The following is a 14,433-nucleotide window of genomic DNA, read 5'->3' as shown; positions in this document are numbered from 1 at the left end:
ACAGTGATATGTTTTAAATAAGGCAAACCAGTCATTAGCAAATAACAACAGTTGGCCAGCTCATAAATTTGTATTCTTTAAATATGAAAAGAATCAGAACAAGACCTCCATGGAGGTTTGGTAGTTATTTTATGGAGAGTATATAGAAAGACATGAGTAAAAATGGGACATAGGAAGATGTGGAAAGTATACTAAAATATGCCAGTAAGATCAATAAATAGCCCTATTTCCCATTGTATAGAAAGGGAGGGGGATTTTGTTGTTTTTGTTTAGTTTGATTAGGCTTGGTTTTTTGAGTACTAGCAAATTTTCTAATAAAGAAACTTTGTTACCAGAGGATTCACTAATTCAAACATCCCTGTAGAATACAGGACAGTTGTCTTATTTACCATAATTCATCAGTGCTTGATGTTTTGTGCTCTTCCTCTGTTCTGCTCACAAGCATCTCTAAAATCCTTATCCTTACTATTGTGATTTCAGAAGATTCTGTAACAAGTTCACAAGAGACCCATTGTTCCATAAAAAAATTGATTCCGATAGTCAACCACAGGTTCTGGCCCTTCACTGCTTTCTTGAGTAGGAAGGCTATCTTCATCCCTGCCTACAGGTTGAGTTGGACAAACATCGCCTAGGGCTGCAGGAGAACTGAGAATTAGGAGTACAAGCAGGGATTCATCATGCCAATCAAACCCGTTGGTTGGATATGTGGCCAAGTAGTGAAGAACTTTTCCGGAAAAAGTATACACAATCTTGTTCAAATGGGAGTGGGGGTGTGGGAAATTGGGATAAAAATTCCTCCAGACTTTCTTATTTTTTTTCAGTCTCCAAGGAATTGCCACCTATATATGTTGCGTTCTTTGGGAATGTGTTGGGGAGTATATTTGTAGTTAAGATATTTCTCTGGCTTTTTTCATCTCTCAGTCGAGGGATTACAGAAAGCAGTCATGGACCTTGTAGACGAATTTAAGGATGAATTCCCCACCATATTAAGATTATCACAGTCAAACCAGGTAATGTGACTTTCTAATTTTGAAAAGGGATTTTCTTTTCAAAAAACAAATGAATATTGTATTTTTCCTACTTCTTGTTTGATACTTGATCTTGAGGTTGAATGCATAAAGACACAAGAAAGGTTGATAGCTCAAATATAAGGGAAAAATATTTCCAGTTTCAGCTCATAAAAGACTCCCTAAATTTTGAAATGTGCCCTATAAGGGTTCCAGCTTAAGGAAAGAACACAAGATCATGGGCCAGGAAAAAAAAAAAATCAAAAAAACCCAACATACACGTTAGGAATTTGATCCAAGGCAAATCATCCAAAGGTCAAGAACTCCTTTGGTTCTATTTATATGATTAAGAAATCAAAATTATATGGATGGCAATATAAAGCAGGATAGGAAATTTCACTGTCCTCAAAGTAGACAAGATACAGTTCACATAAGATTTAATTAATGTAAAATAAAAATGCATCTACATATACTCTGAATAAATTTACTTGAATTAAAGCAAATGTGATAGAGAAATAATAATAATGGGAAAGAGATGTTGTGGATATGTATTATCCAGTCAGTTAATAAACATTTATTAGACACCACTATATGCCAGGCAAAAACCAATGTGTTGGAAGACTTATTATCAAGAGACATTACTATGGAACCCTCCGAGTAAATGAAAGGTTTGAAAGAAAAATGACTGTCTTGCATGGATCAGGAAGAAAGATAGCTTATTTTTGAAAGATTAATAATCTGGTTTGCCTGAAAAGTTCATACTCTAAACTTAAGAAGGTTTTATCATAATTTGGAAGAAAATATTCTTTAAAAATCATCCAGTTGCAATCTCAACCATCTGTAATACTTCCAAAATTCATGTTGAGATAGTTAAAGCAAATATTTCAGCATATTTGGCTATTAAATAAACATTATATAGACATATCTATGTGATATAGAGATATTAATTTGGGAATGACTTTTTAAAAATTCAGATACGTGGAATATAGGGATAACATGTCAAAAATTGTGTAATGGCTCATTTTGTTTCATTGAGTAGAACGAAGTGTAGCAATACTGAATGATTATTCTCTAGAGTTCATTTTCTATTAGAAATTCAAGAAACATCAATTTAGAGCTAGAAAAGAGCTTAGAAACCATGGATTCTGACTCCTTCATTTACAGATAAGGAAAAGTTCAGGATCACATGGCCAATAATTGCCATTTTCTTTAATTTTTTTCTCCACGCATGTATTTTATTTATTAATTTCTTAATGTGTATATTCACTTTTTTTCTTTATGAATCATGTTGGGAGAGAAAAATAGAACAAAAGGGAAAAACATTACAGAAAGAAAAAAAGGGGGGGAAAAGTGAACATAGAATATGTTGATTTACATTTAATCTCCATAGTTCTCTTTCTGGATGCAGATGGCATTTTCTACCCAAAATTTATTGGGATTGCCTTAGATCACTGAACCACTGGTAAAAGTCAAGTCTTTCATAGTTGATCATGGCACACTATTGCTGTTCTTGTATACAATGTATTCTTGGTTCTGCTTATTTCACTCAGCATCAGTTTGTGTAAATCTTTCCAGGCCTTTCTAAAATTAGTTTATCATTTTTTATAGAACAATAATATTCCATTACAACCATATACCATAACATATTCAGCCATTTCCCAATTGTTGGATATTCTCTAATTCTTTGCTACCACAAAAAGGGTTGCTATAAACATTTTTGCACATGTGGGTCCTTTTCCTTTATGATTTCCTTGGATACAGACCCAGTAGTAGCATTGCTGGATCAAAGGGTATGCATAGTTTTATAGCCCTTTGGGCATAGTTCTAGATTGTTCTCCAGAATGGTTAGATCATTTTACAACTCCACCAACAATGCATTAGTGTCCCAGTTTTCTCACAACCCCTCCAACATTTATCATTATCTTTTTTTTGTCATCTTAGCCAATCAGAGAGATGTGAGGTGGTATCTCAGTTATTTTAATTTGCATTTCTCTAATCAATAGTGATTTGGAGCATTTTTTTCATATGACTATAGATGGCTTTAATTTCATCATCTGAGAATTGTCTACTCATATCCTTTTACCATTTATCAATTGGGGAATGACTTTTAAATTTGACATAGTTGTTTATATATTTTAGAAATGAGGCTGTTATCTGAAACACTGACTGTCAAGATTTTTTCCCAAAGCCATTTTCACTTCAAGTCCAGGAAATTATTCCCTGGGGCTAATTAGATATTGTTATAGCATATATATCATAATGATCTGAAAATAAAAGCACCAGAATTATGAAATAGATTTGGGAGAACATAATTGTAAGAGAATATCATAAAGTACTATTTGTTCAGTTGACATGAAGAAATCATGACATAGGCATGTATCACAGGTTACATCATTTATTATGTGAAATACCTCATGGGTTCACACTAATAGAAGTAGTCAAGGCAGAAACATACTGATTGAGCAATTTGTTTTGGGGGGAACATGATTTTTAAAATCTCAGGGGAGATAGAGGAGGAATGGGAGTGACAGGTATAGGGAGTAAGGGGAGGAACCAGAAAAGAGTTTGGTTATATAAAATTATGCTAATCAAGACAGTCTCAAAGATTAGATAGATTAGAATTTCTTTTTTTATTCTCTGAGGCAATTGGGGAAAATTCGCACTCTAAGGTGAGATTTGAACTCACATCCTCCTGACTTTAGGGGCAGTGGTCTATCCACTGTACCATTTAGCTGCCTCTAGATTAGAATTTCTAACAATGGGAAGCAGCTTCACATCATTCTATGCTAATTAGACAGGATGGGCTTGTTTTCTTTATTCCTGATAATGTAGACCAATTCAGTTAGAGTTCACATCATTAATATAACATGTCCTGGCAATGTCAACATATTTCTGATTCAAGATATTTTTGCTTTATAATTTACTTTGGGATACTGGATAGAGCCTGGGCTTGAAATTAGGAAGACCTAGATTTAAATTCCAACCCTGCCAATGACCACACAAACACATTAGCTACATGACGCGGGGCAAGCCACTTAATCTCTTCATGCCTCAAATAATAATTTACTTGCTAAATTAATTGTAGGTGGTTTCATATTGGTAGAGGATGTTTCCAATACACACTGGAAGATTCCAATTCAATCAAAAATCCATGGAACTGGTGGGGTTTGTCTAATAGGTATTATCATATACAGGGAATCACAGGGATATGAAGTTGTACAAAAACTAATGTCAGTCTTCAAGAAACTTTCAGATCATATGCCAGTCACTTTTCAAGCTTTGTTTTTCAGAAAACAGATGAGGTCGTGAAAACATCTAAAACAAAAATGGCTACCACTCTTGCTAGGATACAAGGAGGACCAGTCCTTCAAGGATTACATAAAATATCTAGATCATCAAAATCAGTTGCCAAACTTTTGCACCCTCGACTCGCCCATAGGCTTTTAGAACTAAAGACCATATCTCATCGTCTGCTGAGGGATATAAACATCCCAAAGCAACCTCTGTATAAAGTTCAGGTAAGAGAAATGAACATTTAAATGACAATTTAAGAGAGAGAGAGGAAAGCCCCTGAGAAGCATTTATAATACTATCATAGGGGTAGCATTGTTGGTATAAAAGTACAGCAACTCCCTTCTATATCTTACAAACTCCTTTTTCTGCCAAAAGCTTGTCTAAGGCCATCCTCTTTTCCTAGGCCATTCTGCTTGTAACTTCCAATTGGCTAGCAATACCCTTCATTGCCTCCCTAATGTAATTCACCCAATAGTAGTTACCTACCAGAATAGGAATGACCCAAATCTAGGACTAACTTGATTTCTAGTCTTGAACTCACTAGATACTACTCTTGACTTAATTCTTCCTGATTTGGTCTCATTTTCTTATTTGAATGCCACTGTAAGAGAAATAGTCAAATTGGATCCATGCATAGGTGCCCACTCAGTTCACAGGCAAAGTAGATTTGAGACTGCTGCCTCTACAAAATCACACAAGGTGCTAGAGGAATGCTCATCCCTGAGAAATTGCCAGAACTATCCTCAGTTACATTCCGAATTCGGGTACATGAAAGCACAATCCCTAAATTTTAGAATCTTTCACCCTGCCAGGGGAGGCAAGCTGAGTAATTTCCAGAACTGGGATGAAAAGGGCTACTATATCCTGGTTTATTCCCTCACAGAAAGAAATAGGTAGAACAAAATACTGCAGTTCTCCCCAGGGGTATTATTTTGGGAACAGAAAGACCACGCACTTGAATTGACTCTCATGTTTTTCCATACCTAAAGGGAATAGTACTATCTGGGCACTGGGGCAACCAGTCGCACAGGCACAGAAATTGCTTTTGATCAGACTCTTTACAGAGTACTTTACCTATTGTACTCTTCATATCCTATTTCCTATCTCTATTGTTTGTCTTAATTCTGTGTCTTTCATCTATGGTTTAAGAACCATGATTCCTAATCTTCTTAGGAGATCTATACCTATTACATCTATTCCCAAACCATATGTTCAACTTACTCTTTGATCTGCATTCTCTAAATCACTAGATCTCATAGCAAACCAAACATTATCCCAAATTGGACAGGAAGTTCCATAAAATCTCTTTCTCCACCAGGGCACAAATACTTATTATAACTATCTAATTATCTGTGACTAGGCAAGCCTTTAGATTGAGGTTGGGAAGGGGATCCCAAAAGTTTGGGGTCACAGACCATTGTCATGAGGTGTCTCAAAAGAATTTGCAGGATTGAACCCATTTCCTGGTCAAGGGGCAAAGTTTTATTGTAATTATAATACCATTACCAATGGACTAAATTCCAAAAGAATTTAGCAGAGTACTAAGATACCTAAGATACCTTTATCCAGCTTTCTATCATTGACATGCTAATTATATGGCCTGAGATAGGGCAAGGAGTGTTCTTTTCCAGAATTTGGTTCTCACTGACCAACAGATTATCACAGTTGTCTCAGGAGTTTGGTCCATGGGATTATCCTGAGGCCAGAAGCTATCAGACAGTCAGCAATGAATTATCTATTTAGAATCATACAAATTGTTATTAGATTGGGAGTGTGGTAAGTCCCTGAAACAGACTCCAAAGACAGAAGATTTAGAATACTGACTTGTCCTTAAAATTGGGACCTCACAATCATTGCTGTCTCTCCTAGAAGCTATATTACATCATTTACATTCTATAATTTGTTTAAATTGTTTCTGGGGCATCTTTTTCAGTAATATTTACCACTTAAATCTTAACCTAATGTCCCCCATCCTAAATCCCAAATACCATTGTAGCAGGGGAGGAGTATTAATACTATAATCTCCCCCCCTTATGGGATCAACAAACTCCTTACTAGGGACCCACTCAGACACTGAGTAGATGGGATCCACTCACCAACCAGTTCCAGTTCCTCCAAATCAATGGAGCCCAAAGTTCTTTGGGGTATGGGGCAATAATCTCATCTCTGGAAACTACTTCCTGCTGAGAATGGGCATAGTACTGTCATCTTACAGGGTCTCAATTTGGAGGTTTTTTCAGCTCTCTCAAATAGTCAAGTCCCACATCAGAGGCTTCAGATCTAGAAAGAGAATATTTTCTAAGGTATCTCAGGGCTAATATGATGGCAGTCATTCTCATGTCATGCTTTCTTTTCATATGTGCCAGTAGGCTATAGTCAAAACTAAGTGCAGGAAAACCAGAGGTTTTGCTTGTAAAGAACCAACACTGTCAAGTTAAAATCCTGCTCTAAGTTATCATATTCATCAAACAATGACACCACTATGCACTTAAATAAATGCTAAATAATTTGCTGAAAATAGAGACCATAATAGAAGTAATGGATTAGACCACTCTCAGAGAATTTAGTTAACCAGAAATCTAACAAACTTCTCTTAAAAGTTCCTTGCATTACTGAGCAGTAGAACTCTTGATACAGTATCTTATCTAAGTAGATCTTCAGCATTACAGAAATCACCTTTTTAAATAATGGAAGCAATTTAACTTAACCAGTTAGAGCCCCACTAGTGAGTCACTGAACACAAGTGGCTTCTTTTTTCACCACCACCCCCAACCCCTTTGGGAAAGGCCTCATGAGGGCTAGGGCTAAGGAGCAACCATATCCAGAGGGAGAAGGGTAGACCATGCTCTCCTCACCTTCTAGGGTAAATTGATCTAAAATGAAGCTATGAGATTATGCAAATAACAGTATACTGTTTTTAATCCTCAATTTCAGATTAACTTCCAAAAATTCTAATGAAGAATTTTCAGAAATTGAAAGGTGAAGAGATTTCAAAATTATTTCACCCGTGCAAGGGAACCTTCTCCTTAAAACCAAGCTCTTTCCTACTGATGTGGTGCCAGTGGTAGAGAATTGAGGTGGGGAATTCCTTCTGGTTAGAGACACAGATCCAAAGCCAAAGAATTCACAAACCCAAAAGTCTGAGACAAAAGGGAATTTTATTGTTGGCACTAAGAAGCCAGCTTTGCTAGGAAGACAGACTTCTCAGTGGGTAAAGTCTTATCAGAGAAATAACAAAGGTTAACACTGAAAAGAGGGTATCTTTACAGCTGGCAGGAGTCCTGGCAGGCAGTCTTACCAAGAATAGAGCTTCTTGGCAAAGCATAATCCTGTTTCTGACTTCTGCAGAGATTTGGAGTTTAGAATTATCTTTTATTAGTGGTTTGAGGCTAGGGCTTCCTTTCAAAATTGAATGAGAATCCCTCAATGTTGTCAATGTCCCCAGGCCTAGATTTCCAATTGAAAAAGAGAGTATTTATCTTGGAGTTTCAAGTCCTCAATAGGAATATCAGGCTGAGATCTCCAACTGAATGAGACCACTTAAGAGGGTGTTGTTTGGGAGAGGTATGCTTTTCTCAGGGGAGAGCTTCAGATCCCAAATCTCCCTTCTTTTATAGATTAAAGGGGACAGTTTCAGGTTTCACCCCATCACTGTGGCTATTGATCTTGCCAGTAAAATAGTTTCAAGAAACCTGGCAAGTTTACAAATTAGGGGAAGAGACCCAAAGCAAGGGCTGATTCTGCTTCCCCTTTTTCTAACCTTTTGTTGTTGTAGGCTATATTTTCGACTACCACCATCCCTCTTTTCCTACACATAGCAATTATCAATTGCAGGTTTCAATATTATGATAATGGCCCCAAATAACTTAACAATTCACAATTTTTTATAAGTAATAACCAAATAGTCTTAAAATTCAGTTATAACATAATTTATCACAAAAATGCATAGGAATATCATGTAATTTACATTGTTTCCAATCTTAACATATATATGAATTGAAAAAGTTTACTTTGAAATCAACCAGTACTTTAGTTTGTGAGATTCTTTAAATTCTAACCAGATGTTCCATTCAAACTCAAATGCCTTTTAGTTGTCCCAATTTACACAAACTTTTTGTCTCTTTTTGTGAGCCAGGATGTTCCTGTTTTTACTTCAAGATGCAGGTCTTTTAACTTTGAGGTTTTCACTGACATAGCCTCACTAACCTGACTTCTGTTAATGACAATACAATATTCTTAATGCCTTTTAATGTTATGGATTGCTTTTACAATTAACCTTTCTTGTCCCTTGTTTTTAAATACATCCCCCCCATTTTAAAAAATTCTTTATAAAATTTCAAAAACTTTACCCTTTAAATATAATTCTTTGTAAAAGGGAGCAAGCAAGGCAAACTTTAAGATTCAGAATGCAGGTATTATCTAAATAATTTTTGGCAAAATTTCACAAAACTTATGCCCCCATGTCCTTATCTATCTTAGAAATGAGTCCTTTATCCAATACACTTGTTACAAAAAATTTTTCCCCAGTTAACTTCTAATTTTTACTGCATTAGATTTCTTCATGCAAAAACTCTTAAACTTTATATAATGAAAACTGCCTAGTTTATTTCATGTAACTCTCTGTATCTCTTGTCTATCAATGAATTCCTCGATCTATAAATCCAAAGGATAATTTCTTCCTTGCTCCTCTTAACTCATTTATAAATTTTATCTTAAGTCATGGATCCATTTGGTGATTATGTTGATAAATTTTCTAAGTGTTGTTCTAAAGCTAATTTCTACCAAACTCTGTTCAGTTTTCCCAATTATTTATGTCAAATTGTTCTTCCCTCAGTAGCTAGGGTGTTTGGGTTAATCAAATACTACACTATTTCATTTGTTTTGCTTAAGTCTGTCCCACTGAGTGACCTTTGATATTTCTTAAAAAAACAAAAAACTGATACCAAATTGTTTTAATGAGATTAAATAAAAACATATGCATAAATAATTTATTTTAATCCCTTTGGCTTTTGCATTTATTGCAGATAGGTTGAAACAGTGATAGATGTTTCAATTCTTTATTCATTAAAAGTAATAGGAAACATTGAACACAAAATCTACTCTTGAGTTTTATATGATTTTACTTAACTTATATGACACAATGCTTGCATTATAGAGACCAGAAAAATTGACATTGACAAAATAAGGGATGTAATTTGTGTTATACCAAACAGTCTGATGGTTTTCCCTACTTTATTCAATTTAAATCTGAATTTTGCAATAAGAAGCTCATAATTGAGCTATATTATATTTAGTTCTAGGTCTTGTTTTAACTATGTAGACCTCTTCTACCTTTGACTGAAAAACACAATTTAATTTCCATATTGAACATCTAGTGATGTTCATATGTAGAGTTGCCTTTTGGATTCTTGAAAAAGAGCATTTGTTATAACCAGTTATCTTTATAAAACTATTAGTCTCACCTCTGCTTTATTTTGTACTCCAAGGCCAAATTTGCCTTTTATTCCAATCATCTTTTGATCTCCTACTTTAACATTCCAATCTTTTCTGATGAATGACATCCCTTTTTATTATTTCTAGATGATGTAGGTCTTCACAGAATTGATCAACTCTGACTTCTTCAGCAACAGTGGAATGATTTGCCTTGGATTTGGACAGATATCATTGTTACTTTTGAAATTTTACCCAGTATTCCTTTTGTAGTAGAATGCCTTTTTTTGGAGTAAATGATTGAAATTTCATTTTATACTTCATATTAAGGCTTAAATTTTTAAACTTTTGTTAAAGTTAAAACTTTTAACTTTAACTTGTTAACTTTTTTAAAAGAAAGAAAAAGAAAAAAACTTATACTTTTTTCTTTTCCTACAGGTCAGAAAGGGTTCTTTGTTAGATGTAATCTCCTTTCCAGCAAAAACTGTCTTTGCAAGTATAATATATGCATCTTATGCAGCGCTAATTTACTTGGTAGGTTAATAAAATACTTCAGAATACAATAGTTCTTTCATGTAATAGTGAAAACATAATTTTATTTTTTCATAAAGATCAAATATGGTATCATAAAGATCAAACTAGCCAAATTAGGGTATGGCTAGTATTTGGGTGGAATTTCAACTATGATTAACCAGAATAAATACCTTTTTGAGAATAGGGATTACATACCCAGGCATTCATCCAGTTGTCACACTGTAAGAAAGAATGGCCCCATTTTCACATCAACCTAATTATAGTACAGTAGAGCTTCTGTTAGCCAAAATCTTAATTAACTAAACATTTATATTATCTAAAGTATACTGAAAGAAAATGAGTGCTGAAATAGTCTTATCAAAAGCTATTTCTAGAAACCTGGTATGATTTAAATGTTTCCTCTGACATTGAAATTGAACTATAAAGATCCTCAAATTTAAATCCTCAAAATTAAATTATAAAAGAAGCTGTCATTATTTAATTAGCTAGACTACCATTAATACTATGGATAAACAAAACAACTCTAAAAACTTCTTTTATTTAATGGATAGAAACAGAAATTAAATAACTTACTAAAAGTTTTTGCATATAAAATACAACCCCTAGGAGAGTAAGCTATCTTCCATTTTAATCTATAGCCTTAATAACTTTGACTTGTGAATCATAGCATGAGAGAGCTAGAAGTAATTTAAAATATAATTTGGTTTAATCCTTTCATTTTAAAGATTAGAAGGTGAGGCCCAGAGAGATGAAACTACTTGCCCAAGGCCTCACAATTCATCAATTGACATAACTCCCAAAGTATCTATTATGCTTCTTGTTTTGTGGGGTTAGAGAGCAGTGTTGCTTCTTTGAATCCAACCTAAAAACCCAAGAATTGTGGAAAACAAGTTATGGAAAAGATACTCAGTTATCTGTTCCAATCCCATGTTGCAAAGGATAACATTTAGATGTACAATTGGGGGTCAGGAGACCATGGCTCTAATCCTAGTTTTGCCATCACTTAGTATAAATTTGGGCAAACCATTTTACCTCTTAAGGTCTTAGTTTCTTCAATTATAAAATTGGGGAGAGGGATACTAAATGACCCCTAAAGCCTGTTTTGCTCTTGAAATTTGCTCTGTGGTCTATAAACTAAAATAAAGCCACCCTTTATTTAGCTTGTGGCCTACTTGTTATCATATTCCTAAACTCCCTATTTCCATCTAACTCCCAGAACTATCAATCAACAGAATGAGACCACATAGCCATGCAAGTAGGCTGCAAGCAGGCCTTTGGCCTAAATATACCTAACCCATACTAAGTATTTTGTATGGCCCTAAAGCTTACTTAAACATGTTTGCTTTAACCTACAATATTCTGAGATAAAGTGCCACAATTTTTAATTAAGTTGTCAAAATATTACCAGATTAAAAAAATAATTAAATCTTGTTATTTTAGCTCCTTCTAAACACCCATGACAAGTTGTTCATAAGTTACTGTATATTCATAGCCTTCTCCTCACTGTACTGGTTTGGGTTTTCCAGAATGAGTTGGGATCAACTCATGGATTGGATCTTGATATTTATTTATTTATTTACATGCTGCTTACCTGGTAGAATTTAAGCTCCTTAAGGACAGAGACCATACTTTATATCTTTGAGGCTTCATGTGATAGAACAGTATATCACAGTATAAGTTGCTTGAGAAAATTTTGAATTGAGCTGATTGTTAATTTCCTTGAGTAGTTGCCTCTAAAAGTATTTAGTTTATTTGCATGATGCACTATACAGCATAGACATGAGATCCATTTCCCAACTCTTTTGAAATTATTAAAACTCTTTAAAAAAATTTATTTTTCTCATACATACATATATACTTCTGATAAAAGGGTCATATGGGATAAATTTATCTGTGAGTGAGACTTCTGGGGTTGGAGGGGATTTTAGTGATACTTGTTGAGATAATGAATCTAAGGTATCACAAAAGTTGGGCTGGAAATCACTGCTCTTTTTTCTTACTGAATTCCTCCCCAAATGATTTATATCCTTTTAAAATTATATTCTAAACAATTATTACCTATATACAGAAATTCCAAAGTTGTTATTAAGAATTCTGCTTTATAGTATTAGTGGGGAAGCTAATTCAATCAATTAGAAAATATTTTCTTTAACATCATGAAAGCATAAATTCTGAAGTTGTTACTGGAATACATAGATTGCTAACTTTAAAAGAAATATTTAATATTTAAAATAGACTTTTCTTTTTATTACATAGACAGTCTGTATTAATGCATTGCTGGAGAAGGCGAAGAATATTTTTCAAGAAGAAGAGTCCATAAGGCAAAACAAAAAGGATAGTTTTGAAGTTAGAAAAGCCTTTTCTGAACCTGTGTTTTCTGAATGTGAAATCATAGCTAAGCCTTATAGATCTCTGCCGGAGAACCCAGACACTGTTCTCCTTTCCAAACTTCCTGATATTAAGTTGAGTAACAATATTCAAGTATTACATTCTGTATTTGACCAATCAAATGAAATGAATGAATAAGTAAATATGAATACAAAAATCACTTTTTAAAAATGGAACTTAAATGCTATCTGAAGGTACATTTAATCTAAAAATGGGGAAAATGTCGATATATTGAATATACCCTACTTATAAAAAAAAAAAAGCAATTGCTACTGAAATGTCATTCTCTGATGCTATGTAGAAGGAAAATAAAATGAACTGTTATATATATACATATGTTATGTATATATATAACATATATATTATATGTATATATAACTGTTACATATATATATGGTTTTCAACTAAAAAAAGAAAAATTAATATAGATATATAAATCAGTGTAAGTCTTCAACCTTAACAAATCAATATTAATTTGGTAGATTGTGTGTACTATAGCATAACCTAGATTGTGGGTCTTCTTATAATAAATGTATATTTTTTGAAGTCTGTTTTGAATATCTTTCTAACAACTGAAATTATTTTAAAATTTTAAATGAAGTTTTAAAGATTAACAAAATAACCTATGATCTTTTTCATTATAAAGACTATATGTAAGTATTCACAAACTGCATAGTCCCAGATTATTTTGCCATGGATAATTACTTTCTGTCTCACTTTCTTTATCTGAAAAATGTATAGCTAAACACTTGAGATTCTTGGATGGTAGTACTATTTAATTATAAAATATTACATTTACAATTCAAATTTGATTTGCATGTACAAATTTATTTGTATATACAACTTTATGGTAACTAGATGATATAGTGAATAGAGCGCTAGGCCTATAGTCAGGAAAACCTCAGTTTAAATCCAGTCTCATATATTCACAATCTATATGATCTTGAGTGAGTTATTTAACTTGTGAGTCTATTTCCTTCAGTTTCCTCTTTTGTAAAATTGGGATTATAATAATACCCCATCTCTTAGAGGTGCTGTGAAAATCAAATTATATAATATTTGTGAAGCACTTAGTGTAGTGTTTGCCACACAGAATTGTCTATATTATATATTATATAGCATATATTATATGCTGGCTAATTGATTATAACTTTAAAAGAAAAAAATGAAATACATTAATTAAAGGTGGCTTCTGTTTCATAGTCAAAGTACATTTTCAAGGCTTAAAATGTATTATTTATAGGTTGAAGAGAATTATCAAATTTAAGGTCACAAATCAGACTCAACCAGCTTATCATAGAAACGTGAGCTCTTTGAGGAAAAGGACTATTCTTTTTTTTGTTGTTTTTGTTTTTGTATACCCAGCACTTAGATTTTTGTAATTTTTGTAACCCCCTGGAGTTTTTTAGTCCTTAAAAAATACCCACTGAATTGAACTGATTTGATTTAAAGCTAGTCCTCTGACTCTAAAGTCACTGACCTTGCCAATGAGCGATTCTTGCTTTTTTACTGTATCTTCAACTTTTGGGATCAACATCAATATATGGATGTAATTACAAGTTCCTTCTAAAAGGCCTAGAAAGAAGGTTCTTATTATTCAGTCATGTCTAAAGCTTTGTGATCTTTTGCGCTTTCTTGACAAAGATCCTGGAGTATTTTGCTACTTTTTTTTCCAGCTCATTTTTATAGTTTGAAGAAACTTGAGACAAACAGGATTAAGTGACTTGCCCAGTGTCACAGAGCTATTAAGTGTCTGAGGATGGATTTGAATTCAGGTCTT

At 33.6% G+C, this 14,433-nt stretch overlaps 1 protein-coding gene across 1 annotated transcript; it reads left to right on the top strand.

The window, feature by feature from the left end:
- The first annotated feature begins 569 nt into the window (after positions 1-569).
- On the top strand, positions 570-12,796 carry SPATA9 (spermatogenesis associated 9). The gene is made up of 5 exons (XM_003759831.4): positions 570-738; positions 922-1,010; positions 4,298-4,525; positions 10,170-10,265; positions 12,522-12,796. The coding sequence occupies exons 1-5, from the start codon at positions 678-680 to the stop codon at positions 12,789-12,791; spliced, it is 744 nt and encodes a 247-aa protein (XP_003759879.1). The 5' UTR covers positions 570-677; the 3' UTR covers positions 12,792-12,796.
- The last annotated feature ends 1,637 nt before the right edge of the window (positions 12,797-14,433 follow it).

This window comes from Sarcophilus harrisii, chromosome 1 (genome assembly GCF_902635505.1).
Source record: "Sarcophilus harrisii chromosome 1, mSarHar1.11, whole genome shotgun sequence".
NCBI classification, from domain to species: domain Eukaryota; kingdom Metazoa; phylum Chordata; class Mammalia; order Dasyuromorphia; family Dasyuridae; genus Sarcophilus; species Sarcophilus harrisii.
The sequence above is the reverse complement of the archived record's forward strand: the minus strand, read 5'-3'. Positions and strand labels throughout refer to the sequence as shown.

Excerpts from the sequence above, each read along its gene's own strand:
- SPATA9 (XM_003759831.4), top strand. The coding sequence starts at position 678 with ATGCCAATCAAACCCGTTGGTTGGATATGTGGCCAAGTAGTGAAGAAC. Across the intron at positions 739-921 it reads GAAGAACTTTTCCGGAAAAA|TCGAGGGATTACAGAAAGCA; the intron begins GTATACACAATC and ends TTCATCTCTCAG. Across the intron at positions 10,266-12,521 it reads ATGCAGCGCTAATTTACTTG|ACAGTCTGTATTAATGCATT; the intron begins GTAGGTTAATAA and ends TTTATTACATAG.